The sequence below is a fragment of the Lichenostomus cassidix genome, chromosome 2 (assembly GCF_008360975.1).
Source record: "Lichenostomus cassidix isolate B80296 chromosome 2, HeHo_3.0, whole genome shotgun sequence".
In the NCBI taxonomy this organism is placed as follows: domain Eukaryota; kingdom Metazoa; phylum Chordata; class Aves; order Passeriformes; family Meliphagidae; genus Lichenostomus; species Lichenostomus cassidix.
In genome coordinates this window covers 52,630,734-52,655,036 of record NC_139482.1, presented here as the reverse complement: position 1 = coordinate 52,655,036, position 24,303 = coordinate 52,630,734, and the positions used below count along the sequence as shown (strand labels likewise).

At 41.0% G+C, this 24,303-nt stretch overlaps 1 protein-coding gene across 4 annotated transcripts in view; it reads right to left on the bottom strand.

The window, feature by feature from the left end:
* The window catches only part of GLI3 (GLI family zinc finger 3), a 217,461-nt gene that overhangs the window by 15,402 nt on the left and 177,756 nt on the right, over window positions 1-24,303 (bottom strand). For all 4 annotated transcript variants that reach the window (XM_085051565.1, XM_085051567.1, XM_085051566.1 and 1 more), the window contains one exon: window positions 182-331. In XM_085051565.1, coding sequence (XP_084907691.1) covers window positions 182-331 — 150 coding nt within the window. The remainder of the gene's footprint in view (window positions 1-181; window positions 332-24,303) is intronic.

Below are 24,303 nucleotides of genomic sequence, written 5' to 3'. Positions count from 1 at the left end.
CCCTCTCCTAAAGCTTTTGACATCTGGTCATGCAGGATAACGAAGCAGACACGGCAGTCTCTTCTCCACAAGCATCTGACAGACAAGAGCTCAGGGAATGCAGCATTTGTCCTGCTCTGTTTGTTCTCTGCACAGCCCCAGCTTCCCTGAACAAGTCTGTAGCTCAGGCCCCTTTACTTACAGTGCATTTGTGTGGCTTTTCCCCTGTATGTCTCCTCATGTGGACCACCAGCATATACTGGGCTTTGAAAGGTTTCTGCTCCCGGGAACAGTCCAGCCATCGGCACACAAACTCTTTCTTCTCACCATGTATGTGGTCATTGTTGATATGCTGTTCAGGCAGAACAGAGATTACAGTTTAACAGAAGTACAACATCAGCTGCAGCCTGATTGTAATTTTGCATTGGAAGAGCACCAGAAATTCAAATGTGAGCCAGGTCCTTGTGGTACTGAAAGAATAAGGTCATCTGCACTCCCAAACGACCACAGGGTTCAAATTATAGAACCTACTGGAAGTCCACTGAGGCCCATGAATTTGTTTCTATTGAGATCAACAGGCTTTGAATCAGGCCGCAGGGATACACTTTGATACATGGATCCTGGATAATCTCATGCATGGCTCCACTTGTATGATTCACACTGAGTACTGCTTTCGCAGAGCAGGGAAGCATTACTTAATTGCTGCTCAACATAAACAAGTTTTACAAAATCAGCCCTTTAGAAACATATCCTCCAACCTGAAAAATCAACAGAACTGTTAAACCAAGTTTTCACCCCAAATTTTAACTCACTCCCTGCTATCCATATTTTCTTTCAGCAAATGTATTTGGTTCAGTAAACGCACAGGTCGTAGTTGAGAAAACAAACCCCTACACACTGTGAAAAGAAACTCTGAGTACTGAAGCATACATCAAGCCAGTTTTTGCCATTGCCAAGTCTGGCTCTGTCTGAATGTGTGTGGGAGTGACAGCTGCCCCGGCCCTGCTGACTCACAGGCATGTCTTGCTGTGGTCAGTGTCATCCATGTGAGTGTATCCAGAGGCAGGACAGGGCTGTGTATCTTGTACTCTTCCATAAAAGTGTCCTTCTTTGTTTCTTTCACTAAGACTTAGTTCAAAAAAGCATTTGAAAATGGGTTTAATTCTCTCTGTGTTTCTGAGTGGAAACAGGCAGGTGAAGCAGGGCCAGCCTCAAAATTGGTTTGTTTTGTTTTTTTTTTTAAGGTTTAATTGTCTGAGTTTTTTTGCACAGATTTAGAAAACAACAGAAAAGAAAACTCCACCTGGACTTTCAAAGTTTTTTTCCAGTAGGAGCTACCCGACTCATTCCCCGACTCATTCCCTTACTCTTGGAGAAACTATTCCACACTGGCGTACTTCTGTCATTGTGCCACTAGATGGCCGCATTACTCAGCGAATGACATTATTCCCACTAAGCTACCACAAAAAAAAAAGTTTTTATTTGATCACGACACAGGGATGAAATCTGTATCTGTTCTATAATGGGCTCACAGAAAATGCCAGCCGTAAAAAAACTCTGTAGTTCATACTGGAACACAAAGAAGATAATACCAATCTTTTCTAAAGTCTTGAAATCAATCAAAAAGCCACATAAAATCACTTATATTCAAAATATGCACCATTGCCATGGCAAACAGACGTCCATTGCCTATAAAAGATGACAGCTCTTTTTCTGAAACTTTTTTGCCATTTCTTAAAAGTTGTTATGGGGCTTAGAATGCATGAACAGAGGTGCTGGGGAACATACAACTTGTAATCTGCAGGAGTTTATGTTTCCAGGCCATTCATACTACACACACCTGTGCCAGAAGCATACACATGCCCTGCACTGTGAAATGGCATCAAAAGAGTACAATGAGGTTAATGTGTGCTCTTTCTTGATAGAGAAAGAAGTAACAGGGCAAAATTCAATGCATTCAAGTAATTAATGGTCAAATCTCTCTGTAAACATTACAGACTGTGTGTTACGTGGTTAAACTTACACAGCCACGAGGGGGATGAAACTTGAGTGTGTGACTCAGGCTTTCCATTTGATACAAAAACCTCAAGGCTGGATCAATCACTTCACAACAGCACCTCCTTTTGCCTCCTGCTGTGTGGACACTCAGGCACCATGGAGGCTCTTTCAGAGAAATTCTCCATAGGACAGATTTTTCTCTTTGTCCCCACAAATGAGCTTGCTCCCTGTGCTCCAGACCTCTAGCCTTTAACAGCATGAGCATCCTCTAAAACTGACCTTTCTCATGGGCCTAAAAGTCCCTTCCCCACTCCTTTCCCAGCTGCTCACTGCAGCAGCTGACAAAGATTACTGAGAGCAGTGACTTGATCATTTGCCTCTCTCCATCGCTGGCTTCCCTGTCAAATACCTTGTGATCACCTTCTGGTCTCACAACTGTGGCCCTCCATACTCATTTGCCCTGCTCTCTTATCCTATCAATCCTTTCCTAAACCCTCTTTGTACTGTTTTTCCTCATTGCTCTGATGCTCCAAGTGGCCCCTGAGAGCTCACCTGCAAATCCATCTGATTCTCATTCAATCCCTCTGAGGATCCTCACCTTTAAGGAAAGACTGGAAGAAATGAGCTTGTGATCTGCTAATATGGGTAATTTATTTAGTTCACAGGTGAGCTGCTTAATTGCTTTTTTGTGGAGGGGTGGTATTTTAGCAAACCTATGAATTTGTCCAAATAGTGAAAGGCTGGTCTGGAGGAAGACACTTGCTAGACATAAAATCAGCACCAGCAGTGCTCTCAGGTGAGGAGATTCACAGTATTTGTAATCCTGGGATTCAAACATCCTCACTTGCTCAATTTATTATGTGGAAACTTGTCAGTCATCTGCTATGGACACATAGGCAGAACTACAAAAATACAAACCAGGAAGTAAATCTACACTGGGATTTTTTACCATTATCGTTTGGCAGAAAGAATGTGCAGTTTTTGTGACGTGTAAAGGAAGAGGGAGGTCTCACTGTGCAAACAACACCATTAAGAAAAGTTCAGAAGTTTGTGAACTCTGGCATTCAGGTTCTTTGACTCAGATAATTACCTTTGGATTTTGCACGGTGGTTTTGGCTCCCTGGTCTCTATTATGAGAGGGAATGAACAGTTTTGAGCTTGTAAAACAAAGAACAGTCAGGAATAAGAGTATTATGCAAAGCAGAAGCTTTGGTACAGTACAATAAGGATTTATAGGGTTTCAATTTATAATCTGTTTGTAACCTTATTACACCCATGAAATGTCACATTCCAGGGACTAGATCAGAAGGATTTTTTTTTCTGGTGAAATTGAATTTTGATGCAGTTTCAGGGTGTGAAAAGGCTTTTCTTTTAATTTTGTGGGCCCAAACCTGCAAGTTTTACTTATGTCTGTAATCCTTATTACAGTAAATAGGCGCATGAAAGCCAATGATATTACTCCCTAGTGTCAGGTTTACTAACATAAGGCTCTGAAGCACCAGCTCTCTATTATTAAGTATTTCTGACCTGAAAAAAAAAGCGCCCATTAAATGCTGGAATTTTACAAGCTATCTCCCATTGCACACTGCTCCAAAAAGCTGCTAAACAGGGGTCATTTGCAGAATACTAGTCACTTTCATGCTACTTCAGAGCTCATTTCCAAACCTTTGTTTGTCTGGCTCATTTTCTTTTCTTTACAAAATGTTTTTATTATCATCCAGTTCTAAAACACTCTAAAATAAACAGAGGGAGCTGACCTAAATACTGATTTCGGTCTCAGAATGACCTGCCTTTGAAGGAGAAAGCTCTAGAAAAAATTCAATTCCAGAGCATAAAACCTCACCAAATTAGTTGAAATCAAGGCTGAAATTTGCCTGTCATCTCTACCAGGCAAGCTCAAAAACTAGAGATAATGGGAAACTTAATCCACAGTATCCTGGAAGCATAAATGCTTAGATGGTAAGTAATACTATTGAAAAAGGGAACATCTTAAATTACCCATGTTCTAAAATAATCCATACCCACAGTATGTGTTACTTTATATTGTAGCAGATGAGGTGAAGTGACACTGGAGGTAGGATTTGCAATAATCTTAGTGTTCCATTACCCTCTCCCCAAGTGTTTTTAGAAGAAAGGAGAATCTACGCATGTCCTAGCTGACTGCTTGGTACCCCTTAGCTATTCAGTACATAAACAAAGGCCAAATGTGCTCTCACAGTAGTCAAACAGCAGGAGGAAAAGCCTCTCCATACCAATGTTACTCTTAGGAACATCAGGAAAAGAATGTCACTGCAACTGAGATTGCATGTGAAAGCAAAGTGCTATTTGGTGGCATGAGCAGAATACTCTGGGAGAATCTCACATTTCTGTTTTCTAACCTGTGTCTACCTTTCTAGACATACTACCTTACAGTGTAGGAGAAAACTGAGAAGAGACCATGCTGGTTTGGTATAATGTGGTAAATCAGTGGCAGAGTGGACGGCATACCACCATTGCCAAAATTAGATTTAATTTCAGTTATACAATGACAATTTCAGACTTATCTTCTCACAGTTATTTCCCTGCATTCTAAAAAATTAAAAAGGAGGTGCTAAATAAACTTCTCACAAGATCACGCCACTGACATCAAGCAGAAGCAGCATTTAAATCATCTTCTAGCACAAATCTCCCCCTGTACTGTACTGCCACAAAAAGTCCCTCAAACCAGCAGAGGTACTGCATTTTATGCACAGGGGACAAAGTGCAAAAGGCATCACAGTGGGACAGCTGCTAAAGACAGCTCACCTCGCAGCTGCACAAGAGAGCTGTGGAGCCCACAGGCTGCACAGAAGAAATGTGCAGAGGGTGTGTCTGGCAGCACCAGACTGGATAGCTCCGCAGCTGTTTTGGAAGGGCATTAGCTGTCCCTGACCTGCAAGTCCTGCAGGGAACACTTTTATTTCTGTTTTGCATAGGGAATGTAGATTTGTCCTTAAGCCCATATATGGTTAGAAACGGGTTCCTGCTCATCAGGCCCATCCCCTCACTATGGCAAGCCCCACTGCACATAATCCTGGTCATGAGCAGAGCTTCATCTTTTAGGTACGCTGGTGATCAGCTCCCTCTGCTCCCAGTGGAAGGTGCTTCTAGGAACTCACTCTTCTGCTGGTTAGCAGCTAATTTCCAGCTTCAATTTATTCACAGCCAATTTATATTCATTTGTTCTCGTGCCAACATCGTCCTTTAGATTAAACAGCTCTGCTTCCCTGCAGAGTATTTAGTTCTCTCCCTTCCCCACCCTAACTAACTGGCAGACAGCACTCTCCTCTCTCTTCACTTGCTGGAATAAATAAACTCATTCCTTCTGGTCTTCTCTGCAGTGACCAACTCCTCATTCCCCCCTTACCTTGCTGTGGCTTGCAGTGGGGGAAGTCCCTGAGTCCCCTTTGTCATTTGTTGCGAGGTTCCTGGTTGCCACGTTGAGGACTGTATTAGCCCATCAGTAGTTCTCTCAGCCTTTTCACCTGCTCTAGTACAACTTAAACCTTCTTGATCAGAATCGTGTGAAGTACACCACAGCTCACCAGAGCTCTGGTGTAACAGAATTTGAACTTTTGAATTCAAACAGAATTCAAACTTACTTGGTGTAACGGAATTCAAACTTTCCTGTCACCACTTCGGTGGAAGAACAGGTATCTCATTCACTTTAGACTTGAGACTCAGGGCCTCTAAGTACTTCGTAGCTTGTGAACATACCTCTCCTAACAACAAACCTCAGGAAAGAGCATCTTCTACTCTGGCCACAGTAGAGGCAGGGACTTAAGGCCCAGGAAATCTAAAGGCCACATTCATAGAACTATTTAGATCTCTGATTCCCACTAATAGTAGTCACTTGTTCATGAGCGGTGTGCATACTTCTGAGGTTCTTGACCTACACAGTTTCCTGAGATAGCCAAGTGATTGCAAAAAGAATATCAGCGCTCAGAATAGTGATGGAGCAGCACTTAAGCAAGTCCCTGAGCTTGCCTGCTCCCCAGGGATGTACTATACAACTCACCACTGCTCCTTGTTACCATTTTAGGTAGTCAGGCGACTGAGAGATGACATCAGACAGGCCTCCCTACCATCTCATTAATATCTCGATAAAGGTTGACTTGACTCCATGATCCACAGTGAGATGAACAGACAAAAGCATCATAAAAAAAGTCAGGATATAAAGGAGGTCCTGGTGAGCCAGGAAATCTCCTGTGACAATAGAAATCTCATTGTGAGGAGGAAAAAAAAATGCATCTCCATGGAGTGAAATCCCCAGCAGACTTCTCAGACACATTCCAATCACTGCAATCGAGTCTCTCTCTAACCTCTGTGACTCTCTGTTAGAACAATGCATGCATTTTAATTTCCTCTCATCCGATGGCAAATAGGTACGGATCCTGTCTGTGCTTTCCTTACTAAAAATCATTTGCAGGCACAACCAGGCTAAACAGCCCCAAGAGACCAATGTCTCCTCCCTGCTGCTCAAGTTGTGAGCACACTTTTGACCTCGTGTCCTTAGGGTGGCATAAGTACTTAAGCCATTTTCAGTTCCTGAGACTGAAGAAGCACTTAAGCTGCTTTAAGCCCTTATGGTGGCATAAATGCTTAAGCTGGTTGCAGTTCCTAAAGCCAAGTCGAAGCTACAGCTATACATGAAGTACTCTGAACTTCCACATAGGCACATGACTGTGGAGAAGCTCAGATAACTATTCCCAATCCTGCTTCCTTTCCTTTGGATGCATTTGTTCTTATTCTACTAGAGTTCTTGTGGCTCTCTTTCATATTTTATGGAAGCTTTAAGAAATGCTGTTGTGACAGATCTCTGCTAACGCTGATTAGCAACATGACAATGCATACAATTTGTTGATCTGGCCCAAAGCAGGTCAGTGCCTCCACAGTCTTGCCACCTTTGCTGAACTGTAATATGCACAGTTAAGATCAGCTGGATCTTAAAAGCACTGCACAGCAATTTCCTCTGTGTATAATGAATACACTAAATTGTCTGTGCACTGCACTCCTCACCTCGCAGTGTTTGATTTTGTATCTCTGTCTCTATACTTAATTTTCAACATCTTTCACTATTAACAAATGAAGCCCCTTACTCCCCCTAGATATGGTCATGACTGTAAACCTAAATGGAGACTAGTGGCATGCCACATTTCATAATCAGATATTTTTCAGTGACTTTTTAACAGCTGTAGCAGTTTAACACTAGCCAGCATGTTCATTCCCACCAGTGCCTGCCAGCAGGATCGGGTGAATTTGAAAAAGGTAAAATCCATGGGTTGAGATAAGAACGCTTTAAAAGCCAAAATAAAATAAAAATAATAATAGCACTAATAATGATAATGATGAAAACGGAGATGAGGGACGTGAATAATAGCCAAAAGAAACAAGTGATGCACAATCTCTGCTCACAACCTGCTTGCTGATGCCCAGCACATCTCTGAGCAGCAATCAGTGCATCCCAGCCAACTTCCCCCAGTTTATACCCTAAGCATAATGTTCTATGGTATGGAATATCCCTTTGGTCAGTCTGGGTCAGCTGTTTACAACTGTGCACCCTCCCAGCTTCTTGTGCACCTTGGTCCCTGGCAGAGCATAGGAAACTGAAAAGTCCTTGACTTAGGGTAAGCACTGCTCAGCAACAACTAAAACATCTTTGTGTTATCAACCTTATTTTCATACTGAATCCAAAACCCAGAATGTACCAGCTACTAGGAAGAAAATTAACTCTATCCCAGCCAAAGCCAGGATAAAAGCATGCAAAATTATATATATACTGCAAATATTTGTAACGCCAGTGTGACTAAAAATGTTTCCCTCATTAAGGAAAAAAATCACTACATGAAGAAAGTTTCAGTTAAAAAATGGTTATTTCAAAAAGCAGTGAAGTATGTGGAAAATGGGAAATATAACTTACACTATTTTACAAACTTAACATTTGATCTCTGTGTCCATGACTGTTAATACTTAATTATAAGAATAAAACAAGACCAGTCAGCACTCCAGCTGAATTAATGCTTTAAGCTCATTTATAACTGTGCTGTTCTGGATACCCATTTCTGTTCCTTGAGAACTGGCAATAACAGTCAATGAAGAAAGGGAGGGATCAAAATTAGAAGCCTAAGTCAACTGAAAAATTATGCTGCTTTATAACTTGAGATAACCCGTGAACATAGATGGATGGCAATGAAGGCACAGGACAAAGGCAGCATGGAAAACAATGGCTGGAAGAGAGGATGGAAACAGTAAGAAAGGAGGACTCCAGTGTTCAAGGGAGCATTCCCACATGAGTGGCAGACTGAAGGGAACCTCAGAGATGTTGCAGCAAACAGCTGGGATCAACAGCTTTCTTGGACCAGCACAGCTGGCACTGGGAGATGACTAGGTTTACAATCACATTTAAAATTTAGTAAAGATCTGGGGTTCAGTGCAACACATGGAAAGATACTGTCCCTCTCTCATGAGCCATACAAGTTCAGAAGCAAGGAATGCAGGAAGACCAAGAATAATCAAACTAATAATAACTAAGGAACTTTTGCATTTTCTGAAGTCCTTTACTGTACAACTGAGCAGGAATCATCTTTTTGCATAAAATGCTGTTTAACCAAGCCATGGTGAATCAAATGGCTTTTTATGGATGGGCCTGGAGAAGTCTTGTTCTCTAAATGTGAAACTGCACTACTAATAAACATGAATATGCTAACTTAAAGGACACAGCTCACCAGGACTGTTTGCTTTTCACCTCCCTCTTTCAGCTGAAAATATAGGTCTGATTGGTTTTTTCCATCTCTCTGCCCTAACAACAGCAAAAAAAATTCTAAATCCCCCGGTCAAAAAATAAGTTGTTTTCTTTCTGCTTCTCCTTTTGTTCTGTTGCAGTAAATTCTGTAGCTGTCTTCATTGCCTATCAATAGGTTAAACATATCCAACTTGTATGTTTGAATGCTAAAGACAGAGAAGTCCCCAAGGACACGTCAATCATTGGCTCCTGTACAAAGAAAATACTGTATTTTGCTCAGAAGAGCTTTCTGTGGCAATTTAAATACAGTGAGACAGACACAATATCCTGGAGAGAGGAAAACCTGCCTTATTACATTCCTGACCCAAGAGAAAGGATCTGCCCTTAGGACATAAAGAGAATCAGTGGGGGGGGATGGAAAAGTTATCTAATCCTAAAAATAAAGACAGTGGTTCATAATACAGCATGACCTTCTTTTAATCTCTGATATAGCAGTTATCCAGTATGGATGTGATAGAATACCAACAGGGCAAACACAGCTTGCTTGTCAGGCTGGGAACCAACTCCCTCAGCCTGTATCTGCTTCCAGGTTTTGGACAGCTTTTTGGTAGGCTCTGGGATATTCTGTGGAGTGAATGGAACTTATGGTATATTGCAGGGATTCTTTCCCAATAAGATCACATATTGTTCTTGTTTCATTTAATATACATATATTCACATATACAGTACAGTTAAGTCTGTTAGCAGCAAAATGCAGCTCCATCAAGGGCAATGTTTTAAAGCTTTCCCTTGATTTCCTGTGTGAGAGCAAGCAGCTATAAAGCAATGGGAAGAAACTGCATTTATATTTGCTAATCCTGAAAATCTAATAAATGAGATTCTGCCTGGACATCAACATAAATGTTGTGGACATTAATCATTCCAGTGGTGATGGTGTTTTGTGGGAAAGGTGTTTTGATGACTCTCACGTTTGTCTCTTCTCTGAAGTTCTCTTCCATAACTCTGTCAAAAATCAAGTGCCTTGTCTTTCTTGAAGCTTGCATTCTTGTATTACTAGCTGCAAGGCTAATAGATGAAGCTGGTATGTTACAGAATTCCAGCTTTCTTTACTCTTTTTTCTTTTTCCCAGCTGTATGGAAGTTATTTTTCAACGCATACTGCTTTACCAGCTCCTCCAGCACTGTATCACATTTACCTTAGCTCAAGCAAGGTATCACAGCTTCCCCATTTTAGCAACATTGTGAAAAAAAACCTCTGCTTCTCTCTTCAACCGCCTGCCCAATCTCTGACCTGCCCAAGGACAGGCTAATTGCATTTTTGTGAAGAGGCTGCAGCAGAAGGAAATGATAGTGAAAACCACAAGCCTAATGCTCAAATTAGTTGTTCTCAAAACAGGCATGTTTTGCTTAAATCTCTGCTCTCCAAAGAGGACCCCTGCCCTACTGAGAACTGCTGAAGCAGGGGAAGATGTGAAAGGGTTTACATGAGGATGACAAGTTCTTGGGGCACTGGGATGAAGGAGCCTGTAGGGCACAAGTACCCCCCTTCAGTGCTCCTGGAAGAGTACAAGGGGCCAACCACAAGCTGATCACTCCTAGTGTTTCTCCCAACCACTTTCTCTTACCTGCCTGCTGTCTGCAGTGCTTCCCAGTGCCCTCCTGGGTGCTTCCACTGCAGCACTCCCTGTACAACTCTTGTATGTTGTGTTACATGCTCCACACCACTGCGTGGGCACTGCCAATCCTCCAACTTCCACTTGCTCCAGGATCTGTCTTGGTGTAAACTGTGTGTGTCTGAACACACAGGCTGAGAGCTGCTCTGAGCATGTGAACTGCTGTGTAACTGCACCAAAGCCTTTTGCTGTAGGGTTTTTCCTTTTCAAAAGGCAACATCACAGGTAGATCTCCATTACAACTTTCAACTTCACCAAGACTTCAGCAATGCATGAATTTCACTTTTACAAAAATAATCTTATGTATATGTGTTTGGCTCAATTCTACTTTGTTTTCTTTTACACTCTTCACATTTAGGTCCCCCAATTACACCCACATTTCACCTGTCTTCTGTGTAAAGGTGACATGAGGAAAGTATAGGGTAATTTGGTGCCTGCAGCATAAACCAAAAGACCCAAGACAGACTAGCAAGGAGAAAAGCAGAGGGAGAAAAAAGACAGGTGAAGTGTGTACCAGGGATAGAGAATTCCAACTTGGCTTGAAAGACCAGGGCTGGAAAAGAAAAGTGAACAAAAGCCATTTGCTTTTAAAGGGTTTGAGACCCACTGCTAAGTGATGAAACTGTGATGTTGATCTTTACAGTGCAATAGCAAATGAAGGTGGTCTTCTCCAAAATCCCATACCTTGCCCTGCACTGATGATCTTCTCCATCACACATGCACACAAGCTCTCCCCACAGGCTTTCTGAGAGGTGGCTACAGGCAGGAATTCCACAGCTTGAGCTGCAGGAAGGGCTGCTGCCTTCAGGAAACAGCTCTACAGCATAACTGCAAGAAGGTGCAATGCCTGTTCAAGTCATACGCTCACAAGTAGGGAACTCATATTGCGAAGAGATCCACATTCCACTCAAATCCACTCCTCTCTCAAACTAGTCAAAGCAGTAGTGCACAAACAAGGCAGAGATTTTCCTACAGTTGGACGAGGAAGAGGGTGAAGACTGGCCAAACACGTGCCCTTCACTGGTTTTAAATTTGCCAGTGAATGTTGCCTTGAAAATGTACTCTTTGATACCTTATCGGAGTTAATGAATATAGAAGAAGAGAAAACCACCTGAGGCTCAGCTTCACAATTTTCTGCTTCATGATCTTTGCATTTAAAGACAAAAACCTGATTTTACGTGCAACTGATAGAGAATTTCCAGGAAAACCATGTTGAAAATCTGCCTCACAAGCAGTACCCAACATGAGCAATGGCTTACTCTTCTTCACAAATCTGAACTCAAGTACAGTTGCATACAATCTTTAACAAAAACATACAGGACTTGCCTTAAAAAAAATTGAAAAACTTGAACAGCCCAACACTTAGCACTGCTACAGATGTTAGTGTAACACACTTAAAAGCATATATTCTATTTCTGGATTTTTCTCACTGGCAAAGACAGACCACAGAGAACTCCTGCCAGCACACATGAGAAGGAAGTAATCGTAAAGAGGCATTACAATAAGGTATTTCATCTTATTTGCAAATAGCATGAAGAATGAAATAATGTTCCTGCTTTTGACAGAAGCACACCAGCACACACAAGGCAAAAGTAAATACTTTGGATTTTTTCCCACATTTCTGCAGAAGACAAAAACTATAGGCCTCTTTCCTGCCACCATAACTCATCTGACTTCAATAGAAATCAGACCTGCTGTATATATTAAACCTGAAATTAACTATTCTCCCCCCATATTATTTGGCTTTGATACATTCCAGCCATTGTTCCTGGCCAAGATGCAAAGACCCTGGTTCTGTGAGCTGCTCTGCTGACATGAGCTCTCAAAGCAGCCTGGAGCCCATTAAATTCGATTGGGTCCAAACACACTGAGCTCTCTGCAGGAGTGGAGTTTTAGCAACTCTTATAGTTAGTTATTGAGCTCTGGGTTCAAACCATGCTAAAAGTAATAACATTCTCCTTTAACACAGGGCATGTTCACAAGAAAATAAAATTGGCAGAGATTCCTAATCTTTACATTCCACAGCACAGACCAGAGTGGTGGAGCCAAGAAATGAAAGCTCAAGAGTAAAGATGCCTAGAGAAGAAAAAAATGGAAGAAAAAAGTACCCAGCAAAATATCCCAACAACTGGTGCACCAAATAAATGTATAAAAACAGAGCTGTTTTATAAAAATTGTAAGGCTGTAATGACAAAAATCTGTTAAAATTTACACTGCCTTTCAGTGCATGGGAATATACTGGAACCAGTTTAGAATCACCAGGCTTTTTGAGTTAAAATGTAACTGTATATTACAGCAGCTTTATACAATTTTATATTAGCAGAAACAAACTGCTTAATCCCATGAACCAACTTAGAAACCTATGAAAGGCTATAGCAAGAGAAAATAAGGAAAAGCTAAAAAGTACCATTTTAACATGATTTTGAATTCTTCCAAACTCCAGGAGTGGTACAATGGGTCATCTATCTAGGCAGAAAAAATAGCAAAATATTGGATACCTTACAAAAAAGTTAAACCACTGCCTCTTTTACAGAAAATGCTTTGTTCCTAAAGGGGATAAATAGAAAGGTAAATGTCAGATCCTTAAATAGGATCTGCTTTTCAGGGTGCATTAAGCACATGGGCACTAGCACTAAGCATGTAGACAGGATTTGCTGAAAAACATGCACCTTGGACCCAATCTTGTAAAACCATTCACTTTCTTCTACTTTTAGTACTTTATTAATATTACAGCACAGCTAACACTGATCCACTTAAAATTAAAGAAAATATATTCCTCAGCAGTATCTTCCTGTGTAAATCAATCACTAAATCTTTCTAATTTTTTGCAAAGAGAGCCCTTATGCTTACCACATGGACACACACAAATTGTTCATATGATGAAAATACCAGTGCTTTGTCTGCAGAAAGAGACTATTGAGTAACAGCTTTTTTTTTTTTTCAATAAATGCACTTAGTGTCTCCTTATACAAAAACTATGAAAGCTGCAGTTCAGACTAGAGATAATGCCTGAGCCACATTTAGCAGTGAAAGGCACTAAAAACCTCAACAAAAACTAGGAATATAGTGACTTAAAAACACAGAACATTTTGCACAGAAACGACAAAGAAAAATGCTGGCAGTGATAAGCAATGCCAAAAGTTTTACTAGGCAATATATGTTTTAACATATATTTCATCACAGAGGAGATCGTGGTAGAATTAATCCTGCCTCAGTGGCTGACAGAAGCATCAGTGTGTTAAAGCCACGACATCATGACTAGACTGGAGGAAGTATTTGGGGCTCTTCCTCCTAACACCTCCAAGAACGATGTCTAACAAGCTTCAGGACATGCAGCAGTTTATTGCTGCTCTGAGACGTCCCTTGGGTTTTTTCCACTGGACATCCACTTAGAATTTCCCTTTTGCATCCATGCTAGGCTTGGTCATCCCTGCACATCTGAGCAAATTCAGGGCTAGAAAAGGTCTCTGTCCCACATTCGAAGTTAGTCACACTTGATGTTTCAGGCAGTGGCAGCAGATACCTTCTTTCATCTTTTTTTTTTCATGGGTAACATTTTCCTATCCTCTCATATATGCCATAAGCAGTCCTGCATTGTATCTAAAGATGTATGTTTGAGCTGTTGCAATGAAAACTGTGCAAGATTTCTTAGTAGAACATGGAGTATCACCTAACACACTTAGAGAAGAGCCAAGGCCATTTTTTTTCCTGCCCCTGCATTCCATGCACTAACTTTAATTGACTTCTAGTGAACTTACAAGGGCTTTTGGTAACTAAAAACCAATCCTAAATAGTCTGGCTTATCTCAAAGATTCATATCTTCTCCTATATACCACTGAGACACCATCTGAATAGGACAGACATGCTGGCAGTCAACCACGGAAGTCTGCAGCAGCAAACCAGAGGGCAGTCCTGTATCTCTGTAACTCTTCCTCATCCAAAAACTTATCAGAACTGGAGCCTGGCGTCTTCAGAATGTCATATAAAACACACTTCTTTGCTCAGGCTTTTTTTACTAACTGTAAGTGTTGGAATGCCCTTGGCAATTAATTTCCTGGCTGGTAATCCCTTGGCTCTGATCCATGCAGAGAGAGTGGCTGCACTGGAGGGAGGCATGTAAGGCACATGCTCCGACTTTGCAAAGTGAAGTGGTCTCTTGATTTAAATGATAGTGGCCAAGCCTGAAAACCTTGTACTTGCCCTGCACAATGGAGTAAGCTAAACTCACTGTTAAACACTCTTGAAGCCAAACGTAATGTGGCAAATAGTCAAAGACTGCAGGCAGGGTTTGCTTGGTTATCTGAGGCAATATTACAAACAATACAGACACAATAAAGAAATGTAAGCACTACCCCAATGGTAGTGAGATAGAGAAATTGTATAATACATTGTTCAATAATTAGCACTGATAACAGTTTAAAGGATAAAGCCTTTGTTTCACTAAATTTAAGAAAGCTTACACTAACAACAACAACAACAACAAAATCACTGCATATCCACAGAGTATTAAATTTCTCTACTCTCAGCTCTTGTACAGAGGTACAGAACTCTTGTGGAAATCCTGTCTGATGCTGGTAACTGGCAAAACACCCTACAATGAACAGTCCAGAGCTATAGGAATGCCTCTCCCTAGAGCCAGGCCAGGTGGGCTTGATCACTTCTGGCATACATATGTTGTTTAAGGTATTCTGAAGCAAAGGGACAGATAAGCTCCTATAAGTAGCCAAACTCTGAAATTTTTTTTTCACTAAGTTTCCCTAGTTTTAGACAAAGGCTTTCACAGGAGAAAGTTGGTACCATGCTCACATGTGCTGTGAAGAGTGAGATATTATCTTTTTAATTAATTCAGTCTTAAGTAATGCAGTTTTAAGTGACATGCTCCAATCCTAGATTCCTCAAATTAGGAAGCATCAGAGCTAAATAAATACAGGAAAGACGCTTGTTCTTCCTGCTACTTCCTACTACTTCCTAAAATAATACACAACACCCTCCACCCCCCAAACCATACTGGACCTCCCTCGATACATTCAAGGTGTGTTGTCCTTATCTGGCAGGAATCACTGCTGAGTTAAGGTGCTAACCAGAAGCAAAGGATGGACTTATCTGTATTGTGCTTCTCTCTGAAAATTTAGTGAGTGGCTACCTGCTTCTGTGCTGCTGCTGTTCTTTCTTTTCGTGCTTTCTTGGCACATGTAGGAGAGGATAAAAGCCTAATGGGTGCGAGTGTCAGCACAATATAAATTGCTGCAAGGAAAAACTTGATGCATGGCTTAGGATCTGAAAGAAGAATGTCCACCATTGTTTGTGATTATGGATCACATCACAATCTAATAGCAATTTTTATTTAATCAATAATTTCCATGCTGAACAGACAGCCCTGTTACAGAGAATCGACAAGCAAGTACTGATAGCGACAAGGCTTGTTATTAATCTTTACCCTGCCAACATTTCAACCAAACTACTGTAAAAAAGCACCATCAAGATGGATTTAGAAGTGGGTCTTTCTTTTCTTTTCTGTCTCCTTTATCTTTCTTTTTCTTTTTTCTTTTCTTTTCTCTTTTCTCTTTTCTTTTCTTTTCTTTTCTTTTCTTTTCTTTTCTTTTCTTTTCTTTTTCTCTTCTCTTCTCTTCTCTTCTCTTCTCTTCTCTTCTCTTCTTTCTTTTCTTTTCTTTTCTTTTCTCTTTTCTTTTCTTTTCTTTTCTTTTCTTTTCTTTTCTTTTCTTTTCTTTTCTTTTCTTTTCTTTTCTTTTCTTTTCTTTTCTTTTTTCTTTTCTTTTTTCTTTTTTTTCTTTCCCTCTCTCTTTTCTTCCTTTCCTTTCCTTTCCTTTCCTTTCCTTTCCTTTCCTTTCCTTTCCTTTCCTTTCCTTTCCTTTCCTTTCCTTTCCTTTCCTTTCCTTTCCTTTCCTTTCCTTTCCTCACTCTCTCTCTCTTTATCCCTTTCTTCCTTTTGCTTTCCTTTCCTTTTTAGCTACACAGTCTCATTACCCTTCTCTCTTTTCAGGTATGTAATGTTTCATACACTTTACATTCTAAGTTTATTTGAAAAACCTGGGGCTTGAATTGCACAAAAAGGCAATTCATATTAAGCAATTTTACAAATCAGTGGGACCTAGCTCAGTGCTGAGTGTTAGCCATTATAGGCTAATAAATCATACTTTCTCTTTGAGATGTCAATCGCCAAAGCGCTTTGTAAAAATGTTGGCATCTGTAATTCAGCGAAGCCTTTTCATCTTGAAATAAGATGCTCCAGACTGATAACAAGAATAATCCTCTCTTGATCAAAAAAAAAATCTGCATTTTACCAATTAAAGCTGCTGCCAGAAGCCAAACGGAGCAGCACTGAGACTCCACTGTAGTTTATCTCTGCTAAACACAAGGAGGGATACAGTTAGAGCTTTGTTTCATTTTCAGCTTGACTACTTTATCTCACGAAGAACTGCAGCATCTCAGCCCTGCAATACACATAAGAATGGTATATGCAGACCTCATACCTACAGTGCAAGCCTCCAGAGGACCCACTCCTGACAAATGCACCACCCATTCATTTTCTAGATTAGGTACTCAAAACCTTGAAGAAAAGTCATGCTCACACTAAAGTTTAAGCACGGGAAAACACTAGATTTGTTTCCCCATGATAAAAGGCTCATCTGCTTTTCTTTTTCCTTTTTCTTTCTATTAAGTGGTTACACAAACAATAGAGACTGCAAAAATGAATCCATGCAGCCCAGCCCTCGCAACACCAAATGCAAAAACTTCACTCACTCCTGATTTAACTTGCCTGTCCCTGCAAGTACCTTTACCTACAAATGTTAGTACCTTTGGGTCTTTGGTACCTGGCCCTTTGGTCAGGACTGAAAGGTGCCAGAAGTCCATGCACAAGCCCAGCCCTCCTTGCAGCACCAAGGCAGCAAAATAAAGGCAGGAGGGGACTTCCCTTTTCCTTCTTCTCCACAATATGCCAAGAGTCAGGAGCTGAAGAGTCTACTCAGTTTGCAGCTTTACTCTCACCTATGCATTCGTCTCTCAGTCAGCATGGGGCTCCCCTTGGATGTGGCTAGCAGCTTCTTATCCTGCATTTCTCCCCAAAACTGGAAGTCACCTATAAAATACCAGTAACTTGGAAGAGTTCACTAACTGAACTCTCAGGCAAAATAAACACTTCAAGTAGAGTAACTTCTCAGGGCACAGGAGAAGCACTGCTCCTCCCGACCTACAACAGTGAAAAAGAAGTGTTATTTTAAGGACATGTCATAGTTTAGCAACCTCTTTCAGGGATACCAATTCAAAGACAATGACTTTGGCAACTCACATGAACAGAAGCCACAGCAGCAGCAGACTAACAACAAGTTTTCCTAATGCTGTGAAAGAAATGCTAATTACAGAGGAATTAAAATTAAAAAATGATTACAATTTCTCTCTCTAAATCCCCTCTTAATACTTCACAGATTAGGGTGGATTTATTTTGTTGTAAACCTTTCTCTATCAAAAAAGAAATCCCCATGTTATTTTTTCCCCCTTCTCCTCTGTGATTCATCAAAAGCCAGACTCTAGGCAGGGAGACTGCCGGTGCACTTGTGTAGTGGAGTGCTTAAGAGGACCTGAGCCAAAGCACAGCTGGCCTTTGGGTCAAGCCCAGAGTGAATAAGATCTCTTCACAAGGCAGCACTGATGACTTTTAACACTGCTGGGAGGCAAAGGGCATCACGGTGACTGACGTACAACAAGGATGTGCTGAGAAGCACAAGCAAGGGCTGTGCCAGAGCCTGGGGGCTACTGAGGCTCCAGAACAGCAGTAAGGTCCGTCTGTGGTTATTTAACCTTAAAACCCAACCGCACTTACATGGATACCTTTGATGGGGGGTTAAAGACTTGCTTAAATTTAAACAAGCCTGTGTGGGTACAGAAACCAAGAGAGAATGAACATGGTCTCCGGGGCACAGATCTGCTTACCAGCTTTGCTACGCCATCTAATAAATTGCTGGCCTATAAACAATTCAATGATTCTGGCACAGTTCAAAAGGATGGGTTCAGCAGCTTAATAACCCAGCACAGTAAGGTGGTGTCTTAATTAGAACTCAGCCTTTAAACAGGTAATGAGGAAGAGATTTCAAAATCTAAAAACTTCTGTACAGATGTTTCTTACAATTATTTGCTATAATCTCTTCTTCCTTTCTCTCCTCCCCCTTGTACCCTCACAGCTACAAAGATAAAATATATTAAGGGGATGGACAAACTGGAAAAAGCCTTCCCATGGCAGTTCTTGCCACTGAAACAACTCCCTGCCTTCTCCATGTTGCCCCAACTTTTAGCCCAAACCTTGGGCTTATCTCACTTGAAGAACTGATTTCCTTTGTCCACAGCACTGCTTCTCCAAGTATGAGTTAGGATCCAGGCCCCACTGAGTAAAAAATAAAACAAGATGAAACAGAATAAAACCACCAACAAAACCCCCTTTGCTGTTGTACATAAAACATTCTCCTTTTGTCAGGAAAAAAAAAAGATTACTATAATGGATTTCACGTTCTTATCTATTCCTTACTCTTTTCAATTTAAAGGAAACATTTCTGAACGTTTCAGGGCAGAAGCTGTCACTGCCACGCACAATGAGCCTGCAAATGTGCGGAATCCTCTCTGTGTTACTGTGCTAGAGCCAAATAAAACTATAATGAAAATGCACCAAAAACTGCGTCTGCAAAGAATAATTAAAAATTAAGTAAATCCCTGAACATATTCTGAGAAGCATGCAAACTGTGTATGACCCCTCTGGGATTGTAAGGGACTTGCTTCGCAAAGCTGGGACTTCACCAGCACCACGACCAGTTTGCAAGCACACCTCCAGGACCCAGAGAAAAGAAACCACTAATGCAAGAAGGATGATCCGTTTGTTGGGCCAGATCTGTTTAAGGGCAGATGCCTACTCATACAACTGTACCCAGCACCCAATTGGCTTTGGCAGCTTGGGACTCTCTGCTTACAGGGCAGTTTCTCCTCTTGCAAGTAGTGGGCAATGTGCAACTCTCAGGGAAACTTACAGGTCTGCCACTGTAGCTGATACTCACGGGAACTGCTTTAATCTGGTTTATCCTCTCATTGCAGTTGGATCTTTGTTTAGAGAAGAGTGATGAAGCTCTCTCCAGTCCTTACCTATGGCTCTCCTACAGGAGAGGAGTTGAGGAAGAAGCCACAGGCCAAAGACAGCAAGCACAGTAGCAGAGGAAGTGAGACTTTCAAATCTATTGACTTTGAATGTCCTTATTTCTGGGCATCCAAAATGACCCACTGTAAAGAGGGCTAATCCTTCAGAGAGTGGTGTGTTCACCATCTCCTGATGTTCTTAAGGGTTTTCAGGTGCACAGCATTGATTAAGGCACCTCATAGATGCTGTAAAAGGAGCAGAGGCTGGCTGTGCACACAGTTTGGGGTTAATGTAGGTCACCATGGATTGCTAGACAAATTCTGTGGGTCAGAGCTGAACCCACCCTTTTCTGTAGCAACAGAGAGCATGAACAGTAAGAAACCCCAGTCTCGGCATTGGATGTAAGGGTTCTTTTGGGCACCCTCAGTGTTCTGCAATATCTTGGGAACACATGGGTACCTCAGAAACCCAAGAAGCTGTCCTCTGGTGCAAGAAGGGAGCCAGGTGGAGCAGTACAATCCCCAGGGATTGCCAGGGCAGTGCTCCAGTCACTGGAGCTTTGCAAACAGGCAGGAAGACCTCAGCAAATGGCATCCTGAATGTAAGCCATTGCTGTCAGTTTAGGGCTTTTTGATCTCATCTAATCAAATGTAACAACAATGAGAGAATTTTATTGCTGTACAATTAAGTAGAAAACACTAACAAAAAAATAGCTCTACAGTTCTTCAAGCGTGTTTTTGAATAAAAAATAATTATCATCAAGGCTACGCAGCAAGGGGGATGAGAAATAGGCAGCACTGCGTTTTTCTGATTGCCATTGTATTAATATTTAACAATAAATTCAGTCATTTCCTTGAAGGATAATTTTCTTAAACAAACTTTTATCTTTAGCGTCTAACCCTTTTGCAATATTTTATTCTTAAACTGATTTCTGGGGGAAAAGAAAAGACAAACTGCAACAAAAAGCAGATTTATAAATATATACAATATCTTATTAGCTTCTAGGCGCTCAAGTGCATTTATCACACATTTAAAACAAACTTGAGCTAAGCTAAGCCCAATTATAATATCTCGCTGGGCAGAGAAATTAATTAAACAGCTGAATGATAAAGACCCCAGCAGCAAACTGAGGCTTTAAAATAAATAAGATCTTTTTTTAATTTTTTGAGGAGAAGAAAAAAGGGAAAGAAAGAAACCTATAACATACATTTCAAATAGTGATGTACCCAGCTTTTTCAGGAGTGCAATGCACTGCAAATAAGACTACCTGGCGGGTGAATGCAGTGGCAGCTCTAACGGGGTTCACCAACTTTGTGTCTTGCTAATGTGCAACACATGCACCCTTTTGCGTCAACTTCAAACAACCCTGGGATCTCAGCAGTGCAGCTCAGCAACAACCAGAACAAGGGCAGAACTTGTCAGGATTTAAGAGCTTTCAGCAAAACCCTTCAATTGCAGCCAGCACCCTATTCCATAGAAGGATATCAATTATAGATAGTGACTTGCTTTAGCAGTGCAGTCGGTACTGTCAGACGCTAGATAGACAACCATGAAGAATCATGAATCTTTCTATTAACTGTAAGAGAAGGAGGGGGGAGAGGAAGGATGGATAGGTGTTATAAATAAGGCAGAGTGTCTGATGGTTTAACACTTTGCCTTTTGGTGTATGCATCATGAAAATTTAACCATGTTGCCTTCTAAGTGGCACATATCACTTGAAAATAAGAGCATCCATGCCAAAATCATTTCAGTGTCAGACCCTTCTGGGTGGGTCAATACCGATTCTTTTAGATTTTCAGTTGTTTATTCACAGCAGCTCAGGTTCTGTTCATAAGTTCAGTCAGAAAACACTGAGAACAGTTTCACTGGCACCCACATTTTACACTAATAACTGCAAGACTTTGCTACAGAAATGCAGGAAAATGACAACAAATGCTCACTATTGTGCACAACATTGCTATTTCTGCTTTAAAGCTATACCACATATTTAGACACAGATTTTGTTTGCATTTTCCACTCCATACGTGCTGTATCACACATCACTTTATAATGCTGATTCACCTACAGTTTATTTCAAAGTAATATAATAATATTTGTGTATATTTGTAATATACACAAACTCACATTTACCTTTTTCAAAACACATGCATATGTGCTTGTGCATACACCCTATAGATAAATGGCATTTGTAATATGAACTGTGTGCACTGGGTATTGTGGAAAAGCTCTTTGGAGCTCTGCTCAACCTGGCCTGACTAGAATTCCTGTAGAGTTACCTAACCCTTTAGGAAACAAAACAAACAGCTAGAAACCTACTACCATCTCTTCCCTTAACATTGCAGTTCCTCTAAAATTTCAGTGCTTTGGGAAGCAAGGTTTGGATAACAGTCTGTTCTGTGCCATTGGACATTCTGGGTCTGATCTCTTCCTATTATGCATGGTTACAACCATACAGAAAGATGGCAGATGTTATCTGGATGAATCTTGCTAGGACAATTAAGGCCTTTATTGCCTTTATCTATGCCAGTTGCACTGTCTTGGTGATTACTACCCCACAGCAGAATCAACAAAACAGGATGGTTGTCTTCACTTTTGACATCCTGTCCAACATGTAACTTCCAAACCTTCAAGCTCTTCAAGCTCAGCTGGAGCAGCTTAGGTTCTGCTGAGTCTGCCAGTGGTGTGGGGATCACCAGGAGAACAGCAGCATGTGCAGCCAGAAGAGGCATGGTGACAAAACTCTGCTACCAGACCTGAAGGTTAACAGCATGAACCCATATACAGTCCGACCTGTAGAGGAGGAGGCTCAGGTAGCTCAAGAGAGCACAAACAGCCCGATGTTCGTGGCCCCAGAGCTGCAGCGTGAAAGACCTTTCGCCCATGTCAGCTGTACTCCTTCTCCCATGTTTGAGCCATCTGGTACCGTGAGATTCCAGGCTTGGCAAGGCCTCCAGCTGCTGCCCCAGTGTCAGTGCTGCTGAGCCAAGGTGTGCACAGGCCCTGAGACACACCCTGTGCCTGTCTCTGGTCAGGCACACACACGCACGGGCCAAGGCAGGAACGCAGAACTGCGCTGACACCAATTTAAGCGCAGCTACTGCAATTTGTATCTGCTTGGATTTACCCACCAGGATTTGGATAGGAGGCATACACAAGCCATACCACTTTTTCAAGTGAGATTTCCAAGGACCTAAAACTCAGGGATAGAACACTTTCTGCCTGTTTGACACACCTGAGCAAAACGAGAACTGTCCTCCCTATGGAGACCAGACTTCATTTCCCTTGTTGCTGCAGAGGTACATCAGAGGGCTGTGGCAATCAAGGGCAGAAAAAATGTGCAAGAGGCAGACTGGGGTGAGTCGCCAGGCTTTCAAACAGAGTTAGATGTCTAAAGCCCTTTGCAATTCTGGGCAGAAATAACTCGCTTGAGTCCCCACAGCAGGGCTCTGCCAGAGCAGCAAAAGAAATCACAAACCATGGCCCCATCACTGAGTCCTGCTGACTCTTACAGCATGATTTGTGCTACTTAAATGTGATGGTTGCCATGATGAATTTATTGTCTTCAGGGTATGGAGTCAAGTCTTCTACCTTATAATCCTAAACACCATCATAACATACCTGAATCCTGAGCCCTGATAAAAAGAACTCCCTCTGTCATAGAAGACTATTTTATAGTCCTTTTCTATGTCTAGAGAAACTAATTTCAAATGTTGCCATTGTTCAGAAGCATAAGAAATATAGTTTTTTCAGTCTTGCTGTTGACCATTACAATGCAGGCAGATTTGCTATAAAAATCCCTACCAAAACGAACAAATTAATTTAAAAAAACAACTAAACTACCACACTGTCAATTTAATTAACTTTAAAATATAAAATATGAGATATTAGCTAACAAGCTCAGTGGATTTCCATTAAATTTGACACCTGAAACATCAAAAAATCTTTTTCTGTTTTTTCATTGCCAAGGGTACCTTTATTCTGAATTTCTCTTTTATTGCATATATTTTTGTGTATATCATTTATCATCATCACTGGGATAATTTCTGAATACTGAAAGGTTTGCTAGGCATTATAAAGCTTCAGCCTCACAATTACTAGCAGATATAAAAACTGGGCCTATGCAGAGCCCCAAATTATGTCAGTTGGTCCATTTGCAAAGAATCAATTTGAAGACCAGTATTTGATCTTTTAGTTTAAATGTGTTAAACCCTTTGCAGCAGCCATTCATATGGCATTTCTTCCCAAAAAGGTACTGGTACACCAAAACTGTTTCTCCTCACATTTCATTTTGGCTGATTAAAATGCTACAGAATTATGTGCGCAAAATGTCTCAAAAGAATTATTGGAAAAGTGTCACATTTTGGACATTATTTTAGCTTTTTATAGTCTTTTATTTATCATTGTTATTGTTACTGCTGCTGCTACTGCCTAATAATAACAAGAACCTGAAAACACATCTGGATGAATAACTGCAACACCAAGAGCTTCTCACACTCCAGCAAGTGAAAGCTGACATTGTTTTACTAAAGTCAGGTTTGCAGGATCCATTTACCACTTTGCATAGTGTTTGGAAATGTATGGTGGGTTTGTTTGTATTTATTTTGTGTGAAAAAGTATATTTTTCAACTACTTATTTCAGTAGTACTAGCCATGTTTTGCAAAAGATTTTGCATGATCTCCAGGAAAGTAATAAAGAGTTTTCTAAAATAAATACAATTCTGACTGCTCATTTGCTGAAGACATTCCTCTCTATTCTGT